The 21,026-nt window shown below is 27.8% G+C and overlaps 1 protein-coding gene across 7 annotated transcripts in view; it reads left to right on the top strand.

Moving 5' to 3' along the window:
- LOC117175858 (H(+)/Cl(-) exchange transporter 5) overlaps window positions 1–21,026 on the top strand; it is a 79,410-nt gene that overhangs the window by 46,513 nt on the left and 11,871 nt on the right. For all 7 annotated transcript variants that reach the window (XM_033365658.1, XM_033365653.1, XM_033365654.1 and 4 more), the window contains 3 exons: window positions 498–680; window positions 11,158–11,372; window positions 18,481–19,041. In XM_033365658.1, the coding sequence (XP_033221549.1) occupies window positions 498–680; window positions 11,158–11,372; window positions 18,481–19,041 (959 nt within the window). The remainder of the gene's footprint in view (window positions 1–497; window positions 681–11,157; window positions 11,373–18,480; window positions 19,042–21,026) is intronic.

Raw genomic sequence — 21,026 nt, 5'->3', positions numbered from 1 at the left:
CTCTTTTTGTTGTATGAAAATTAACAGTCTTAACTATTCAATTTTTGGTTGAAAATTGACCTTGTTTGGTAGAAAATTCAACTATTTGGTTGAGAATTCATCTGCTTTCTCGAATATTCGTGTTTTTCAATAGAAAACTGATCTTCTCTGTAGAAGCATAATTTTGTTGTTGAAATTTAAATATTTTTAATTGAAAGGTTAGGAATTTCAAGCGTCTTAGGCTGTAAAGTCTGAAATATTTAAATTTACATTATTTTAATTTTTAATTTTCTGAATCTTCTAGTTCCAATTGTCCAATAAAATGAATTAAAATTTGTCTGAGCGTTACCTGGGAAATTCATTGTAGCAATCGCTACCTTGTTGTTTACCCCCGAATTCAGAAATAGAATTTCACCTAATCTTGTGAATGCAAGCTGATAAATTAAATTACAGGCCTCTTTTTTTTGAACTTTAATTAGTCTATACACAAGTCTATATCGATTTATTTTTTATTTCAGGTCAGTTATTATTTTCCTTTGAAAACACTATGGCGATCATTTTTCTGTGCCCTAATTGCTGCCTTCGTCTTGCGGTCGATCAATCCCTTCGGGAATGAACATTCCGTTTTGTTCTACGTGGAATACAACAAACCTTGGATTTTCTTTGAGCTCATTCCTTTTGTGATGCTTGGAATCATAGGGGTAAGTTTTTAAATTATTCAAATTAAAATCAGACCTGAGATTGACAAAAAAAATAATACGATTTATTTTATTTTAGAGACGAAATTTAATTTATTTTTATTAATTATTATTACTACTGTATTATTAATAATAGTATCTAGTTTACAAAAAACGTTTTTTTAACGCTTGAAATTTGATTGAAATCCATAAAAATTCTTTGAAATCTCTTGAAATCCCTTCCTACTTTTGGAAATATTAAAAAAAAACGTTACAAATCTTTGAAAACTTCGTAGACATACCTTGAAATCTTGTTAGCTCTTTTAAATTCCTTCGAAATTTTTAACATAATTCGAAATCATTTAAAATCCGATGAAAGCAAAATAAATTAAATAAATGCCCTAAAGTTCTCAAGAAATCCCTTGAAATGCTTAAAATCCAATAAAAAATTTGAAATATTTGGACGCCCTGTTAAATCCCTTAAATGTCGTGAAATTATTTGAAATCTGTGGAAATTCTACAAAATTCTTTGACATTCGAATCCTTTAAATCTTGTGAAATTCCTCGAAATATATTAAAACCGCTTGGAGTCTTTGAATTTGCTAAGAATCCCTTGAAATTTAATTTAATTCAAATTTATTTTTTAGAGTTCTCTACAAATCACTTGAATATTTAAATGAACCTCAACTTATTAATTTAGGTTCTCTTTAAAAAAAAATCTTTCAAATCCCTTGAAACCCTGGGAGATTAAATAAAATTCTCCAAATCTTGGCAAGTTCCTTGAAATATTTTTAAGTCCTACCAATTTTTTAAAAATCATTTCAATTTTTTAAAATTCTTTGAAATTCCTTAAAATGTCTGTAAATATTTTTGGTTTTAAATTCAACTATTTGGTTAAATGTTCATTTATTTTGTTCACAATTCGTCTATCTGGATGAAAAATTCATTTTCTTGGTTGAAATTTGATGTTTGTTGTTTTAAATTCATCTATTTTATTGGAAAATAATTTTTTTGGTAGAAATTTAATCTTTCTGATTAAAAATACAAGTGATTGGTTGAAAATTAATATATTTTGTTGAAAATTCGCCTTTCTGGGTGAAAAATTGATTTTCTTGGTTGAAATTTGATGTTTGTGGTTTAAAATTCCTCTATTTTATTGAAAATTCATCTTTTTGTAGAAATTTGATATTTTTTGGTTAAAAACTCACATGTTTAGTAGAAAATTGATCTTTTTCGTTGTAAGTTCAACTATTTTGTTAAAAATTCATTGATTTTGTTGTAAATTCGTCTTTCTGGGTGGAAAATTTTATTTTCTTGGTTGAAATTTGATGTCTTTGGTTTAAATTTCATCTATTTTATTGAAAATTAGGCTTTTTGGTTAAAAATCGAATTATGAATTTAAAAATCAATGATTTTGGTTAAAAATTCTTCTGTTTTATTGAAAATTGATCTTTTGGTGTACATTTTATATGTTTTTTCATTGAAAATGCAATTGTTTGATGGAAAATTAATCTTTTTCGTTGTAAGTTAAACTATTTGGTTAAATTTTCATTTATTTTGTTGAAAATTCGTCTATCAGAATGAAAAATTTATTTTCTTAGTTGAAATTTGATGGCTGTAGTTTAAAAATGATTGATTTTATTAAAAATTTATTTCTTTGTTGAAATTTGATCTTTTTTATTAAAAATATAACTTTTTGGTTCAAAATTAATATATTTTATTGAAAATTCGTCATTCTGGATAGAACATTTATTTTCTTGGTTGAAATGAGATGTTTTTGGTTTAAAATTCATCTATTTTATTGAAAATGCATCGCTTTTAGTAAAAATTTAATCTTTTTTAATTAAAAATACAACTGATTGATTGAAAATTAATGTTTTCAGTTAAAAAATGTTCTATTTTATTGAAAATTTATCTCTTTATATAGAAATGTGATATTTTTTGGTTAAAAATTCAACTGCTTATTAGAAAAATTGAGCTTTTTGGTTGTAAGTTCAACTATCTGGTTAAAAATTAATTTGATTTTGTTGTCTTACAAAATTCTTTAAAATCCTTTCAAATTTTTTAAATTCTTTGAAATTCCTTATAATCCTTGCTCATAAAAATTCACTAAAATAAGTATAAATGGTTTTTAAACCCTTGAATATAAATTAAATTTAACAAATTTATTAAAAATATCTAATAAAATATTCAAATTCCTAGATATCTTTGAAATTCTTGGAGATTCAATGAAATCCTTTAAATCATATGTAATTCTTTAGAAAACCTTCAAATTTTTTGGACCGCTAAGAATCATAAAAATCCAATAAAATAATTAGAAATTATTTGAAATCCCTTGAGTATAAATTAAGCTGAACAAATTCATTAAAAATATTTAAAACAAACTTTAAATCTCTAGATATCTTTAAAATTTTTGGAGATTCAATCAAATAAATCAAATCATGTCCTAAGACTCCCTCGAAATTTAGTTTAGCTCTATTTATTTTCTAAAGTTCTTCAAAAATCCATTGCAATTTTTTATATTTCTTAAAATCCTTTGGAATCTCTTCAAATCCTTGGAAGTATTTCCTTTGAAAATTGTACAAATTCATTTTAAAAAGTATAAATGATTAGAGATTCAATATCCCTTAAATCTTTTAAAAATTCTTGAAATCTTTGAAAATCCTACTAAATTCTTAAAAATGATTTCAAATTTTTGAAATCCCTTGGAATACCTTAAAATTCCTGGAAGTATTTCCTTTGAAAATCGTAAAAATCCACTAAAGTAATTAGAAATTATTTGAAATCCCTTGGATGTAAATTAAATTGAGAAAAATTCATTTAAAAATTTAAAAAAAACCTTTAAATTTCTAGAAATCTTTGGAGATTCAAAAAAAATGAATCAATTCATCTGAAATTCCTAGGAATACCTTAAAATCATTGAAATCACTAAATAATCCCTTGAACTTTAATTTGATTCTATTTATTTTTTAAATTTCTTTAGAAATCCCTTGAAATTTGTTTAATCACTGGAAATCTTTTGGAGTACATTTAAATGTTTCCTCTGAAAATCGTAAAAATTCATTTTAAAATGTAAACGTTATTTGAGAACCCTTAAATATTTAAATTAAGTTCAACTTATTCATAAAAGTTCTCTAAAAAAACCCGGTCAAACTCTTGGAAATGTTTCAAATCCTTTAAAATCCCTGGAGATTCAATAAAATCCTTTAAAACTTTGGAAAATCCTTGAAATCTTTGAAAATACTACAAATTTCTTTAAAATTCTTTCAAATTTTTAAAATCCTTTTGAATCCCTTAAAATCCCTAACAATCTTTGCTTTATAAATCATACAAATTATCTAAACTAAATAGATATCCCTGGAATATAAATTTAATTTAAAATCCTTGGACGTTCAACAAAATCCTTTGAGTCTTGTGAAATTCTGCGAAAATCTTTGAAACCGCTGAGAATCCCTTGAATTCTAATTTAAATTAATTTCCTAACTTCTCTAGAAATCCAATGCATTTTTTTAATCTCCTGAAATCCTTTGGAGTTCCTTAAAATCCTTGGTGATTAAATAAAAACTTTTAAATATTTTTAAATCATTGAAATATTTGAAAAATTTACAAAATTCTTTAAAATCCTTTCAAATTTTTAAAATCCTTTGGAGTCCCTTAAAAATTCTGCAAATCTTTGATTTGACAATTTAAAAAATCGAATAAAATAAATAGAAATCCTTTGAATATAAATTCAATTGAATATATTCATTAAAGATCTCTGAAAACCCTTTGAAATCCCTAGAAATCTATTAAATCCCTGTAATATCAATAAAATCCTTGACATTTTTGAAAATCCTACAAAATCTTTAATATCCTTCCAAATTTCTAAAATCCTTTGAATCCCTTTAAAACTCTGGAACTCTTTTTTTTTAAATCATAAAAATCTACTAAAATAAGTGGATATAATTTAAATCCCATTGGATATAAATTAAATTGAACTTATTCATTAAAGGTATCTGAAAATCCTTTTAAATATGCTTGAATTCTTTGGAAGCCGTAGAAAATTCTTTAAAATCCTTCGAAATTTCTAAAATCCTTTGGAATCCCTTAAAAACTCTGGAAATCTTTCTTTTGAAACTCATAAAAATCTACTAAAATAATTAGATATAATTTAATATCCATTAGATATCAATAAAATTGAACTTCTTTATTAAATGTCTTTCAAATCCCGTTAAAAATCCGTAGGTATCTTTTAAATTCCTTGAAGATTCAATAAAATCCTTCAAATCGTGTGAAATTCCTTTTAATACTTTAAAATTTTTGGAATTGCCAGGAATCCCTTAAAACTTTATTTAATATAATTTATTTTCCAATGTTCTCCAGAAAGCCTTTAAAATCGAGATTAAAATATTTGGGAATCCTACAAAATTCTTGGAAATCCCTTGAATTCATTTGGAAACTTTTAGCAAAGATTAGTTAACACGCGTACATGAAATAGACTCAGATTACAGGAAGAACAAAAGTAATTTATTAATGCAAAATACAAAAGATGTTTGACGTAACGCGATCTAAAATCAACTGACTGATAATAGACAGATGAACATCCGAGGTTGGACCAAACAATTATAATTGATAATTTCATCACTTACCCTTGAGACAACCTCTATATTTCAAATTGGTATCTTCGATAGTCCCAGGAGACGAAAACACTGTTCGTGGTTTAATTTCGTTAAGGCCTTGGTTAAGATGTCTGCAGGCATGTCTTCAGATGCGACGTGCTCCAAAATTATCTCACCCGACTCCACAATCTCACGAACAAAATTATGACGTATGTCGATATATTTGATTCGTGCATGGTATACTGGATTGGTAGCTAGCCTTTGTGCACTGTAGATGTCAACTAATAACTTCATTGGCTTGTTATCAAACTCTCCAAGCTCCAATAGAAAACGTCTGAGATAAATGGCTTCCTTGGTCGCTTCGCTCATCGCCATATATTCGGCTTCCGTTGTTGACAAGGCCACCGTACGTTGCTTCCTTGAATCCCAAGCAACTACTCCACCGCTCATAGAGAAAGCGTAACCTGTAAAGGAGCGCCTATCATCAATAGAGCCTCCCCAATCCGCATCCACATAGCCCACCAGAGGACTGTCATCACGTCTGTAGAAGATCCCGTAATCATCTGTGCCCTTCAAGTACCGAAGTATCTTCTTCGCTACATTCCAGTGAGTCTTGTTGAAACAGTCATTGAATTGACTTAACATACTGGCTGTGTGAGCGATGTCCGGGCGTGTTGTCACTGACAGGTACAGCAAACATCCGACTAATTCTCGATAAGGAAGTTTCTCGCCTTCTGACTCGAACCAAGGATCACCTCTGACGAGCTTCGTACCAACATCTAAAGGGGTTGATACAGGGTTGCACTCTTCCATCCCGAATCTTTTAAGACTGTCTGTAATGTACGTCTTCTGGTTCATAAAAATTCCCTCGTCGTTTCTGACAAAGTCCATTCCCAAGCAACGTTTGAGATCCCCAGTGTCCTTTATTTCGAAAAGATCCGATAATTCACGTTCGAATCGTGAAATTTCTTTCTGATCTTTAGACATCACCAGAATGTCGTCGACATAAATGACGATAATCACCAAATCTTCTTTCCCGTGTCTTAAATAAACACAAGGATCTGCTCTCGTTGGATTCTCGTTTGGAGTAATCCGTCGAAACTTTTATTATCATACTCCTTTCCGTTATCCGACTGCAAACATTTTACCTTCCTGTCTTGTTGCGTGTTCAACAAAGCTCTGAAAATGTCAAATTCATTCATTACCTGATTCTTGTGGCTGATAAATTTTACCTCACACCATCTGGACAAATCATCAATGAAAGTGACAAAATAACACTTCTTTGCATATGAAACAACACGCATCGGACCGCAAACATTAGAGTGAATGAGTTCTCCCACTTCTGTCACTCTTTCGGATGCCTTAGGAAAAGGAGCGCGACACATCTTCCCCTGGAGACAAACACTGCATTCAAAATCTTCATTGATGCCCTTGACGTCGATTCCTGTAATGGAGCCCATCCTAATGGCCGGACGAAGAGATTAAACATTCAGGTGCCCCATCCGAATGTGCGAGTCTTCTAGAGAATTTTTCTTCGGAATCCTCTCTGCGACATCTGCTTCAAAAATGTTCTTGCACTCGGGACCAGTTAAATCTCGGAGAAAATACAAATCGTTTTCACGATTGGCAGTGAGTAATATGTTCCCGTCGCGATTAATGACCTCGGCCATGGTTTTACTGAACAGGACATTGTGTCCCTTATCAGTAATTTTCCCAATTGAAACGAGATTCGTGTGCAGGTCTGGAACGTACAAAGTGTCACTCAACGCTATCACTTTTCTCTCACCATCCACTTTCTTCACGGTTTTTACAGTGCCTTTTCCCAATATTTCAGTAGATGCACTGCTACTAGCAAGACCTACCTTTCCTCGATTATATTCTTGATCGATTTCCGCGCGCGAATTGACATCCTTGCACATATGGGATGTGCACCCACTGTCAAAACACCAAGCATCACAATTCATGCTATTTCCGGTTTAAAAAACTTTGACTTCTGACGTGTCCAGTGACGGTAGCAGACTCACATTTTCAGCACCCTTCGCGGAATGTCCTGTTAGCTTGTTCGCATTCTTGCAGTTTTTCGCCCCATGTCCTATTTCACCGCACTTGAAACACTTCATTTTCGAATACCCTTTCAAATTTTCATCTTTATCTCCTTTACTATGCTGGTTTTGTTTGTTTCTGTTTCTAAATTTTCCCACAACCATCGCATTCTGTACTGGATTTCGACTTGTTTCTTTTCGAGCATCGAATTCTTCCAAAATTTCATTCGAAGCGTTTCAAGAGACGGCAATTCGTCACGTGACGACATCGCGCACCGAAAATTCTCAACGTTTTCCGGCAAGCTGCGCAGAAGCAAGACAGCCAATAAATCCTTATTGATTTCAACTTCTAATTCTGCCAATTTATCTACCGTATCGAAAAAATCCCTAGAATGTTCTTGTGCATCGTCACCATCTCGCATTTTCAAGGACATCAAGTGATTTAAGAGCGCAACTTTCCGCGCTGGACCCTTAGATTGATAGATGTTCTCCAACTTGGTCCAAATTTCTCGCGCGGATGTACAACTTTTTATTTGCTTAATTTCAGTTGGACTGATTGCAAGCACAATGTCCTATTGCGCTTTCAGATCAGCTTCTTCCCATCTATCTGCTTCTTGTTGAGATGTTGCATTGCCTTGTACAACCTCGGGTTTAACAATTCTGCCACTCACATAACCCGACGCGTCTTTCTTGATGAGAATTGCACGCATTTTAAGTTTTTAAGTGTCGTAATTGCCCTGATTGAGCACTTCAAATCTTAAACCGGTCGCTTTCATCCTGACGATGTACTTACGAATCCTGTCAAAACCGAAGTCAACCTCAAAAAAGAAAATAACTCGAGTCTTGATCTCAACAAAAATTTCTATTTTTCCAATGCGTTCTGGGCCCATAACCTTTTAGCAAAGATTAGTTAACACGTGTACATGAAATAAACGCAGATTACAGGAAGAACAAAAGTCATTTATTAATGCAAAATACAAAAGACGTTTGACGTAACTCGATCTAAAATCAACTGACTGATAATAGACAGATGAACATCTGAGGTTGGACCAAACAACTATAATTGATAATTTCAACAGAAACTGTTTAAATATTTTAAAATATTTTAAATCCCGTACAACTTTTTAAATAATCGAAGATCCTATAAAATTCCTGAAATCTCGTGAAGTTTCTTAAAAATGTTAAATCTCGTTTTCTGCATTAAGTAAATAAATCATTCTTTTGTAATTTCTCTATTTTTTGAATCACTTCTTTCAATATTTTAACCTGGAATTCTCCTTGATTTTTTTGATCTTGAAAACCTGGAAATCTCCTGAAATTTTTCACGAGAACCTTCAATTTAATTTTTTTCTTTTAAAACAGTTATTTTATTACAATTTAAAAAATAATTTAAATCTTTGAGTCCATTATGAAAGAAACATCTCATTTAGAAGAAATCTTGCCATTGAAAAGTTTTTTATTTATTTGGTATAATTTAAAACATTTCGAAGAATTGAAACGATTTAAAAAGGTTTCAGAAAATTTTAGAAGATTTGAAAAGATTTGACTATGATTTCAAATAATTCAGTGATTTCAACGAATAAAAAAGATTTTACAAACAATGATTTAAGAAAAATTTCACAATTATTTCAGAGAAAAGGGTAAACCAGATTTTACAGATTTCGAATGATTTTACACAGAATAACAGGGTGGCCGCTGGACCGAGAAATCGGGATATGACCGGGAATTTTCTGAGACCAGGAAAAACCGGGAAATGGCAGTGAATTTATTTCTTGATCGGGAATTTTATGAATTTTCAGAAGAAAAATTTTCCCAAGTTTGATTTCAACAGTTTTGTAAATAATTAAAGTATACAAAACTGAACAATAATTGATTTGACAAAACTTCCTTTATATTAATTTTTATATTTAATTTAATAAATAAATTTATCAATATATTATTTTTATTAGTTTTCTTAGCCATTAAAAACTTCACTGTTGACTTAAGACAAGTGAATTGAGTACAAATATATTTAAAAGTAAACAATTTGAAACTGCATTGTTTTACATAGAAAGATTTGAATCTGTAGAATTTCGAAGAGCTTTTCAACTTTTAATGTTACAATTTGACTTGTTCTGTTTGAAAAATGTTTAATTTGTAAATAAAAGTGTTCAATTTTGACGTATAAATAGCAAATGAACACTTATTATTTGTAAACAAAATTTGAGTAATTTCAAAGGATATTTCGTAGTATTTTAAAATTAACCGAATTTTTCCTAAAACTTTTTGGAAGTCTTCTAAAATCTTTTTAAATTTTCTGTTACAATAATTTTTCAAAATGAAAAATCATTTTCAATTTTCCTAGAAAGCTTAAGAAAATATTTTTATTCTTTTTTAGCCTTTCACAATTCTTAAAAAGTTTCTAAATTTTTTGGTTGAAATCTGCAAAAAATCTGCATTTTGTTTTAAATTCGGCTGTGGGTATTTGCACCCAAATTTCGGTATGAATAGCCCAATTTTTTCGGGTCACAAACTTCGTGTAAATAATTTGAAATCATTTCAAGTTCTAAATTTAATTTTGATATTTTTAAAACTTCTAAATATCTCTTAAAATTACTCTAATTTTTTCTACAAATAATAAGCGTTCTTATTGTTATTTATAAATCCAAATTTTAAGGAATTTTTTTAATTTGCAGAATTAAAAAATTGATTTAAGTTCATTGCTTGATTCTTTTATTTAGAGTATTGAAAATGTTAACGTGGATTTATATTTTTGGAATTTAATCTGAATCTTGGAACTCTGTAATTGATAAAAGCTCGAAATTTTGCAGTTATCTGCATTTCATTACAAATTTTTGAATTGAAAAGTGTTAGTATTTTCAATTGCATACGTGTAAATTTAATTTGTGTTTTATTGTTTATTACTTTAAATGGAAAAATGTACCGGGAATTTTTTTCTTCGATTAAAACGGCCACCCTGAATAACAATATTTCAATGATTTCAAATGAATACAAAAGATTTCACAAATATTTAAAAGATTTCATAAAAATTTCACAAAGGTTTCAAAAGAATACAAGAATTACAAAGATTTAAATCATTTCAGAGATTTTAAACGATTTTTAATATTTCAATGATTTCGAATAAATACGAAAGCTTTCATAAATATTTCAAATATGTTAACCTATTTTAAAAGGTTTCAAAAAATTTGAGAAGATTTTATTAATTTCAAAAGAACACAAAAGATATTGCAAAAAAAGATTTAAGAAAACTTTCACAAGTATTTCATAAAATTTTCAAGAGATTTCAAAAAGTTTCACAAAGATTTGAAATATTTTACAAAAATGAAAAAAGATTCCAGAAGATTTCAAAGAAATTTCAAGATTTCACAAAGATTTAAATAGTTCAAAAGATTTTCAACGAATTCACAACAATTTCAAGGATTTGAAAGACGACTTATGTTCGCAAAACAAATACATATTTGTTCAATTATGGTTCTGCTTTCTTTAAAAATAGTTGGCCAATAAAAAAAGAAAATGCTAATTTTCTACATCTGTAACAAATGGTTATGTCATCATTTGATGTAAAAAAGGAGACATGGAAATGCATGACTTCTTGACTTGGAAACCCTAAAAAAACTTTAATTTAATTTATAAAAATCGCTGGACTGAAAAAAATTATATGATATTTATTATAAGAAAATTTGTATTGGCCTATAATGAAATTCCCATAATATTTCTGCGTTACGAGCTCGTTCAGCAGGTTTCAAATTCTAGAAAAACACTAAAAAAATGTAAAAAAAAATTTATTTATTGCAATCTTAGGCCTGATGAAAAATCAATCTACCGACGATTTAAAGTGGAACTAATTGATGGTGATTCCAGGGTGTGATTGGATCGCTCTTTATCAGAGCAAATCTCTACTGGTGCCAGTACCGCAAAACCTCAAAACTAGGCCAGTACCCAGTGACTGAAGTTTTGGCTGTAACTGTCATCACTGCAGTCATCGCTTATCCAAATCCTTACACAAGGATGAGTACGAGTCAGCTGATTTACTTGCTCTTCAGGCAATGTGGTGTCTCCAATGCCGATATATTATGGTTAGTTTCCAATTCTATCTCATGGTGATCATAGGTTAGAGAAAAGTCAGGGATTTTAAAAAAAAACTATGTTTCAAGAATAATTAGGTCAGTTTTATTCAATTTTTCCGCCTCAAATCACATTTTAGACACTTTTCTCTTTCAAGAATGAGCTGGTAATGAATTCAGGTCTATTGGGAATGTTGGTCTACCATTTCGCCACCTGGTGCCGAAAACTGGAACTAGAAAGAGTAGGTACAATTTTAAAGTTGTACATTAATTTTTGCATAAAAGTGTTTGTACGATTGTTTTGTGAAGTATAAAACAACGATTGAATATTAAAACAAATCTTCATGAAAAGCAAATAGTTTTAGATAGTATATAGCGACAAATTTTATCCTGATTATGCGAATTGTACGAATAATTGACGATTTAGTGTGGCCGTTTTAATCCAAGAAAAGAATGCCCGTTTTTTTCCCGGTTCGCAAACATTTTTCATGGTCAATGATATTTAAAAAATTGATCTCTAAAGATAACAATTTTCCCATCTGAATGAATAAAAACTGAGCTGCAAATGAAAGCACTCAAAGTGGAACTCTTAAATTACAAACTTTTAAAATTGAAGTTTAAAAGTTTTTAAATTCAATAATTTAGTATTCAAATCTGATTCAAATGCTCAATAATTTAAACATATAAAATGGAAGCTACTAACACTTTTAAACTGAATAATTTTTAATCAAATGCAGTTAATCAGCCAAATAAAAAATTTAATAAATTGTAGAGTTTAAAGATTCAGATTCAGTTCTAAAAATATAAATCCACGTTATCATTTTCAATTCTCTGAAGTCTAAATTGAAGAATTAATGAATGAATTAAAATTTTTTCAAAATTTATTTATTTATTATATATTTATTTATTTAAAATTTTTTAAAAATTTTAAGCAATTTTAAGCCAGAAACATTAAAAATTGAAAGATTACATTTGTTTATAAACTGAACACTACTTAAATTAAAAGTTCAATTATTTATATTTTAAATGGTTAAAAAAATCCTTAAAATGCTTCCAAATTTTATTTGAAAATCTTGAAACATCTGCATGTTGTTTACATTTTTTTCAAATTTTTTATTATTTTCGAAATTATTTCAGAACTACTAGACATCCTTTAAAATGAATCCAATTTTTTCTAAATTTTTGTTTAATTCTGCCAAATTAAAAAAATCTTGCACATTAATTTTTGATAATTTTGTAGATCTTTCTAAATCTTTTTGAATAATCACTCAAAATTCTTCAAAATGTTTTAATTTTTTGGTGCGAAATCTGCCAAAATCTGCATTTTGTTTTAAATTAGGCCGTGGGCTATTTACACCGAAATTTTGTTACTAATAGCCGGAGTTTTTCGGTACACGTAGACACTGTTTAAATTATTTCAAATGATTAAAAATTTAACATTGAATTTTTTCAAAACTTCTAAATATTTCTTCAACTTTCTTCATTTTATTTATAGAATAATATGTTTTAAATTATTATTTATACATCGAAGTTCAACAATTTGACTTACAAACTAAGTTTTTTTTTTAAACAGAACAATTAAAATCTGACGTTCAAAATTTAGTTTTTAATATTTCACTATAATTACTTATTTCAAATAAACAGTCAGATACTTCAAAATATTAAGTAATTCTTATTTTTCTTAATTAAAAAATTTCAAATTGAATGATTTAAAGATGGAATATTTTAGACTGAAATAATGTGTAAAATTTAATAAAAGCTTTTAATTATGAATATATTATTCTAAGGTTATTTTAAAAATGAAAATTATTTATAAAGTTTCAATTCGGAGTTTACATTTGTTGAACTAATAAGACCTTCCAATTAAAATAGTTATATAATTTTTAACGTTAGAAACTGGAAATTCTAAAATTGCAAACTGATTTCGAATCGTCTTGTAAAATTAATTATTATTAACTTTTTAAATCTTAAAGATCAATTCAATTTTAAAAATCATTATTAATTTATATTCACAGTTGATCGGATAAAACTTTTTTTTATCCTAAATCTTCGATTTCAAGCGCTTCTAATTTTTTAATGGTTAAAGTCTTTAAAACTGAATTTTAAAATTAATTAAAATAAAATGTACACTTAACAATTAAAATCTAAAAATTTTAAATTTGTTAAAGTGGACAATTTTGGAAATGCGCATTCTAAACTGAATGATAACACAATAAACATTTTTATGCGTAAATTAAAATGCATCTTTATACCTATTATTTTTAGTTTGTATTTTTTGCCACCAGGTGGCGCATCGCAGTTTAACCATTCCCAATACCTATCCCTGCATGTTCTTGAATTTGTTCGAAAACTTTTAGAGTATTTTTAAATATTCCATGAAAGTTTAAGTAGGTTTCAATAATTTAAAGGCATTTCAAAGGATTTTTTAGAGATTTAAGGGTATTTAGAAAACTACAAGGAATTTTCAAGAGCTTTAAAAAGTTTTAAGGGATTACAATATTTGAGTCTATTTTAAAAGACTTAAAGTTTTAAAGTTTTAAAGGATTTCGTAAGATCTCAAAGGATTCGAAATATTTGTTGACATTCTTAAAGTATTTTCGAATGTTTTCAAGGCATTTGAAAAGATTTGAAATCATTTGAAAGGTTTTAAGATAATTTAAGAAATTTTAAGCCATTTTCAAGAGATACAAATTTTTGAGAGATTTGAAATGATGTCGGAAATTTTGAAATATCGTAGAATATGTCAAAAAATTTGAAATATTTTAGAGTATTTAAATGATTCCAAAGATTTTTCAATTAATTTGAGTCATTTAATCGGATTTAAAAGGATTTGAATTATTTCAGAGTATTTTAAGAGATTGCAAATAATTTTTAAAATATTTACAGAATGTCAAGAGATTTTAAAAGATTTAAAAGAATTGGAGATATTGTTGCATATTTTAAAAAATTCCAAGTAATTTTCAAGAGCTTTAAAAAATCTCGAGACATTTGAAATATTTTAGGGCATTTGAAAAGATTCCAAGCAATTTTCAATTTATTTTCAGAATTACAAGGAATTTTTAATAGATTTCAATAATTTGAATGGATTCCAAAGGAGTTTAAAGATTTTAGGGTATTTTATTTTAATTTCCAGGAATTCTTAAAAACTTAAAAGAAATTCTAAGGGTATTTTTAAAAGATCCAATGAATTTTCAAGAGCTATGCCAAGTTTTAAAGGATATGAAAAAATTTCACAGGATAAATTGAATTAAATTAAATTTCAAGGGATTGTTTAGTGATTCTAATGATTTTAAGGTATTTCGGGGAATTCCACATGAATTAATTCATTATATTGACATTTTTGTCGAAATATTTGTAAAGTATTTTCAAAGTTTCCTAGGAATTTGAAAATATTTCAAAGAATGTGAAAGGTTTTTTAGGTATTTCTTAAAGATTCCAAGCCATTTTCAAGAGGTAGCAATTTTCAAGATATTTCAGATGATGTCAAAGACTTTGAAATATTATAGAATACGTCAAAATATTTTAGGGTATTTAAAAAGATTCCAAGGATTTTTCAATTGATTTCAGTAATTTTATGACAATTTAAAGGATGTGAATTATTTCATAGTATTTTAATAGATTGCAAGTCGTTTTTAAGATATTTAAAGTATGTCGAGAAATTTAAAAAGATTTCAAAGAATTGGAAATATTGTAGGATATTTTTTAAAATGCCAAGGAATTTTAAAGAGCTTTAAAAAATCTCGAGGCATTTTAAATATTTTAAGGTATTTAAAATTATTCCAAGAAATTTTTAATTTATTTCTATAATTTTATGGGACTTTAAAGAGTTTAAAATATTTTAGGGCATTTACAAATAAAAACCAACGAATTTTCAAGAGCTTCTAAAAATGTCAAGGGATTTTAATTATTTTAGAGTATATAAAAAGATTCCAAGGAATTTTCAATTAATTTCAGTCGTTTAATGGGATTTCGAAGTATCTACAATATCTTGGAATATTTAAAAATATTTCAAGTAATTTTCAAGAGCTTTAAAAGTTTCAAAGGATTTAAAAAGATGTCAAAGGTCTTTAAATATTTGAGTGATTTTTAAAAGAGTCCAATGTTTTTTGATTTTAATAATTTGAAGGAATTTAAAAGGATTGGAATTATTTATGTTATCTAGAATTTTAGTTTTTGCTTTCTCTCGAGGGAAAGGGTGCAATCCTTATTTAATCCTAATGATCAAGACCCCAATTTATTCTTTGAAGGATTCTTTATAATTCTATTTCGCTTGTGTTAATTAAAATTTAAACGATGATTGAATCAAATAAGGCCTTGATCATGAGGATTACATAAGACTTGTAACTTTTCCCTGAAGAGAAAGTAAAAAACTAAACCTCTAAATAACTACTGTTAAATAAACAATTTGAACCTGAATTATTTTGTTCTAAAGTATGTTTAAAAGCCTCCATCAAGATTTACAGAAATTAATAATAGATGTTTTTTTGTCGATTTTATCAATCATTTCAAAGATAGGAAACTTTTGAGATTGATTGTAGGGTCAAAATATCTCAAGTGTGCCACTTTTAAATCGATAGTTCTATTTTCAATCAATTCATACAGTTTTCGATGCATTTTTATATCAAAATAACTCCCCTAAAATATTTTTGCAAAAAATTAATTTTTTTATAATAGTTAATAACAATCAATGTTCTTGATCATTTTTGTTTCGAAAATCGATTACTCGCGAACGGTTGATCGAAATTCAATAATTGAGTTATAAAAATGTTTGTTTACGAAGTACACTTTATGCTCAAAAATTGTTCAGTAGTAAAAAACATTTTTTTATTGTTTAAATAATCCATTATCAAAACTAAAAAAATCAATTTTCAATCAAAAGTTGAATGGTTAAGTTTTCAGTTAAAAATATTGTTAAAAAAAACACTAATATTATCAAAATAGTTTACTTTTCGGGAAAATAGATGAATTTTTAACAAAAAAAATAAAGACACATTAAAAAAATGATTTTTTAAAATAATGTGGATCAACTTTAAGCCAATAAATAGAGGAACAATTGGGTAATAAATTATTTTGAATAAAATTATTGTGGGTATCATAATAAGTACAATGTGAAACGAATTTTAAACTGAAATGATAAGTGTTCATAAAAAAATACATTTTTAATCAAGCGGTTCAACTTTCTACCAGGTATAGTCATTTTTTGATCAAAAAGATGAATTTTCAACCAAGAAGATTAATTTTCTATTAAAAAAGAATAAGGTGGTGTAATTTTAAATTAAGCGTAGATACATTTTCAACCAAAGAAATGAATCTTCAACCAAAAATATTGTTTTTTAAGAGTGGTTAAGTATTCAATTAAGTAGTTGAATTTTCAATCAAAATATGTGAATTTAAAAAAAAAATGAATAGTTCAATTATCATTGAACAGATTAGTTTTTAATAAAAAAAAAGTTGAACCGAAAAATTAATTTCTCCAACAAAAAGATGAATTTTTAACTGAACTATTGAAGCTTTAACACAAAAAGCGAGTATTTAATGAAATAGTTTTAATCTTCAACAAAGTATGGTAACATTTTTAACCAAGAAAAATAATTTTCTACCAAAAAAGTATTTTTTAACAAATCGGTTCGAACATTCAACCTAATAATTTGAATTTTAAACCAGAAAAGATGAATTTAAAATTAAAAAAAATTATTAGTTGGTACATATTTAAAATAATGGAGATTTTTCATTTAAATACCAACTACTAAATTTTTTTATTGAAAATTCATCTTTTTGGTTTAAAATTCAAGTATTAGGTTGAATGTTTGAACCGATTTGTTAAAAAATACTTCTTTAGAAGAAAATTAATCTTCTTGGTTGAAAATTTCACTATACTTTGTTGAAGATTAAACTATCGCGTCCGAACGTGCTTAATTAGCGCTGGAGGTCCGAGCGCGGTCACAAAAAAATCAATAACTTTTGAAAAACTGCAAAATACAAACTGTTTTTTTCACCTAAATTTTCGGAAGAGATTGTAGAATCTATTAGCACGTGGAAGAATTCTTTCACAGGCGGAGAAGTTTAATTAATTTTCAATTGTTTAAAACAAACGATTATTTAATCAATAAAAAAAAGATTATTACTACTGAACAATTTTTTAGCGTAAAGTGTACATCGTAACAGAAATCTTAATAACTCAATTATTGAATTTCGATGAACCGTTCGAGAGTAATCCATTTTTGACAGAAAATGATCAAGAACTTTGATTGTTATGAACTTTTATAAAAAAATTAATTTTTTGCAAAAATATTTTAGGGGAGTTGTTTTGATATAAAAACGAATCGACAACTTTATAAATTGATTGAAAATAGTACTATGGATTTAACCCTTATGTGCATACATGGTAAAAATCACGGTAAAGTGCATTGTGGGTGTTCAACACCCCAGCGTATTTAATCATGTATTGTTTGACCCCTATGGAATATTTTTCCACAATAAAATTATCCGATATAGTTTAAGGTATCTCTTATAAGGTAGAGTTGATTTTACAGCCATTTATTTATTTTAAGTTTGTTAAAAAAATTATTGAAAAAAAAACAACTAAAAAATGGGTTCTTTACATAAAAATCCATAGCTCACGCAATTTTAATTATTTTAACCTAAAAATTTATGACAATACTTTTGAAATAATGTACTTTCATAAAAAAAAAGATTGCAACATGAGTGCTTTCAAAAAAGATATTTATTTGCACCCCACGATTTTTTTACCTCCCTTTCAGCAGCTGCTGTTATCAAATTGCCGCTTGACGCAGAATGCTCAACAACTTCACTTACAGTTAGTGTCTCCAACTAGAGCAAGATGGTGAAACTTACTCAATTATTTCGAATTAATTATGGTTTATAAGAGTTTGAAAATTTCTTGGGGTGTTCGATACCCACAATGCACTTTAAGGGTTAAGGTATGTAATACAATTTCTAGAATCTCAGAAAATATCATCTGATTTTATAGAATGAATAATTGAATATGTTGACCATATTCTCTAAAGCTTTTGCTCAACATAAATTCTTGGGCATTTAAGAACAAGTCTAGCCATCCCTTTGTGGAATCAGTTTGAAATGGAATGATTTTATTCAACAGCGACTACAACCGCAATTTCACGGCCGTGAATTCAGCAATTGAGATTGCAGCAGCCGATACAGGAGTTTATAAAGCAGTATGGCTTCTCTTCATCGCCCTGCTCTTGAAGTTCATCCTGACAATCTTTACTTTCGGCATGAAAGTACCCTGCGGTCTCTTCATTCCCTCCCTATGCTTCGGAGCCATCATCGGTCGCATTGTCGGCATTGGCATGGAGCAGCTTGCCTACAACTATCCACATATTTGGATGTTCAGTGAAGAGTGTTCGACTGGAGTGAATTGCATCACGCCAGGATTGTACGCGATGGTTGGAGCCGCGGCTTGTCTGGGAGGCGTCACGAGAATGACAGTTTCACTGGTCGTTGTCATGTTTGAATTGACGGGAGGTGTTAGGTACATCGTTCCGCTGATGGCAGCTGCCATGGCAAGCAAATGGGTTGGAGATGCCCTCGGCAAACAGGGCATTTATGACGCTCATATTGGACTCAATGGTTATCCATTCTTGGATAGCAAAGATGAATTTCAGCATACGACTCTTGCTGCTGATGTCATGCAACCCAAGTGAGTAGTTTAGAAAATTAGTCAAAATTTTAAGAAATTTAAAGTGGATTTAAAATCAAATTTAAAATTCGATTTAACGTACAATAATCAAGTTAATGTGCAGAATTTCTGAAAATAAAAGCAAGAATCCTTCTATCAAATATGGACAACCGCCATCAAATGTTTCTATTTAGAGTGGCCGCTGGACCGGGAAACCTGAAAAATCGGGAAATGACCGGGAATTTATTTCTTGACCGGGATTTTTTAAAATTTTCAGAAGAAGGATATGTGCTGCTAGTATTAAAAACTGAACAGTAATTTATTTGATGAAACGATTGTAAATTCATTGAAAGTTTAAGAATGTTCAAATTGGTACTGTTTCAATTTGAAAGCCTTAGACATTAAAAAAATGTAAAGGTGCCAATGAAACTTAATAATTTTCTTTCAACTTAAAAAATAACTTAATAATAAGTTCTTCGTAATTAAAGGTTCTTATTAAATTAAAAATATTGTTTTAGTCCAAAATATTAATTTTTAACCCATTCAATTATATTTTTTTTTTAATTAAGAAAAGGAATAATTATTCAATATTTAGCAATATTTGACTGTTCATTTTAGATAAGTAAATTGGAGCGAAATACTTAAAATTAAACAATTTCAAACTGAATTGCTTCACATAGAAACTTTTAAATCGTTATAATTTCAAAGAGCTTTTAAACTTTTAACGTTACAATTTTTATTGTTATAGCAGGGTGACCGCTGAACCGGGAAACCGGGAATTTTTTGAGACCGGGAAAAACCGGGAAATGACAGTGAATTTTTTTTTGACCGGGAATTTTACAAATTTGTAGAAGAAAAATCTGTCCACGTTCGATTTTAACAGTTTTTGAATAATTAGTGAAATTGTTATGGTTTTCAAATATTCTATTATTTAGATTACAATGTATAATTAAAAATTGTTTACTTTACAAATTTTCCATTTAAAATTTTTATTTTTAAGCTTACATTTTTAATTTAAAGAATTTTTAAATGCTTTCTTAAAGACTTGAACAATTAAAAAATGAAAGCCTTTGATGTTGGAAATTTTGGATAAAAAACATTTTTATTTAATAAATAAATACATTTTTTTAATTTAGCTGTACTTTAAGTAAAAAAAGTGAACAAAAACGATTTGACAAAACGATTTTAAAAAAGTTCAAAATTTAAGAATTTTAAAATTTTAACGTTAAAAATTAAATGGTTTCAATTTGAAAGTCTTAGTCATTAAACAAATCTGAATGTGTGACTGAAAGTTTATAAACTATTTTCATCTTAAAAATAACTTCATAATAATATAGTCTTAATTAAAGGATTTTATTACATTTAAAATATTGTTTCAGTCTAAAATATTCAATTTTTAACCCATTCAATTTGAAATTTTGAATTAAAAGGAAAAATTAATTATTGAATATTTAGCCATATTTGAATTTTTATTTAAGACAAGTAAACTGAAACCAAATATTTAAAAGCAAAGAATCTTTAACTGAATTTTTTGACATAAAAAACCTGGAATCTTCAAAATTTCGAAGAGCCTTTAAACTTTGAACGTTACAATTTTAATTGTTGTATTTGAAAAATGCTTAATTTGTGAGTGAAATTTTTTAATTTTGATATATAATTTATAAATGAACATTTGTCGAAAAAATATGAGTAATTTTAAGAGATATTTAGAATTTTTTAAAAAGATGAAAAATTATCCAAATTTTAGAAAGTTTTCTTAATATCTTCCAGAATCTTTTTTGTAAATTTTTGTTCAAATCTTTGAAGAACTTTTTGAATATACTCTTTAAATAATTGTTAAAAATGAAAAGTTATTTTTAATTTTCCTAGGAAGCTTAAGAAATTTTTTTTATTCTTTTGAAGCCTTTCACAATTCTTGAAAAGAATCTAATTTATTTGGTTTAAAATCTGCGACAATCTACATTTTTTTTATATTTGGCTATCATTTCAAGTTTGACATTAAGTTT

The sequence above is a fragment of the Belonocnema kinseyi genome, chromosome 7 (genome assembly GCF_010883055.1).
Source record: "Belonocnema kinseyi isolate 2016_QV_RU_SX_M_011 chromosome 7, B_treatae_v1, whole genome shotgun sequence".
Taxonomy (NCBI): domain Eukaryota; kingdom Metazoa; phylum Arthropoda; class Insecta; order Hymenoptera; family Cynipidae; genus Belonocnema; species Belonocnema kinseyi.
The sequence above is the reverse complement of the archived record's forward strand: the minus strand, read 5'-3'. Positions and strand labels throughout refer to the sequence as shown.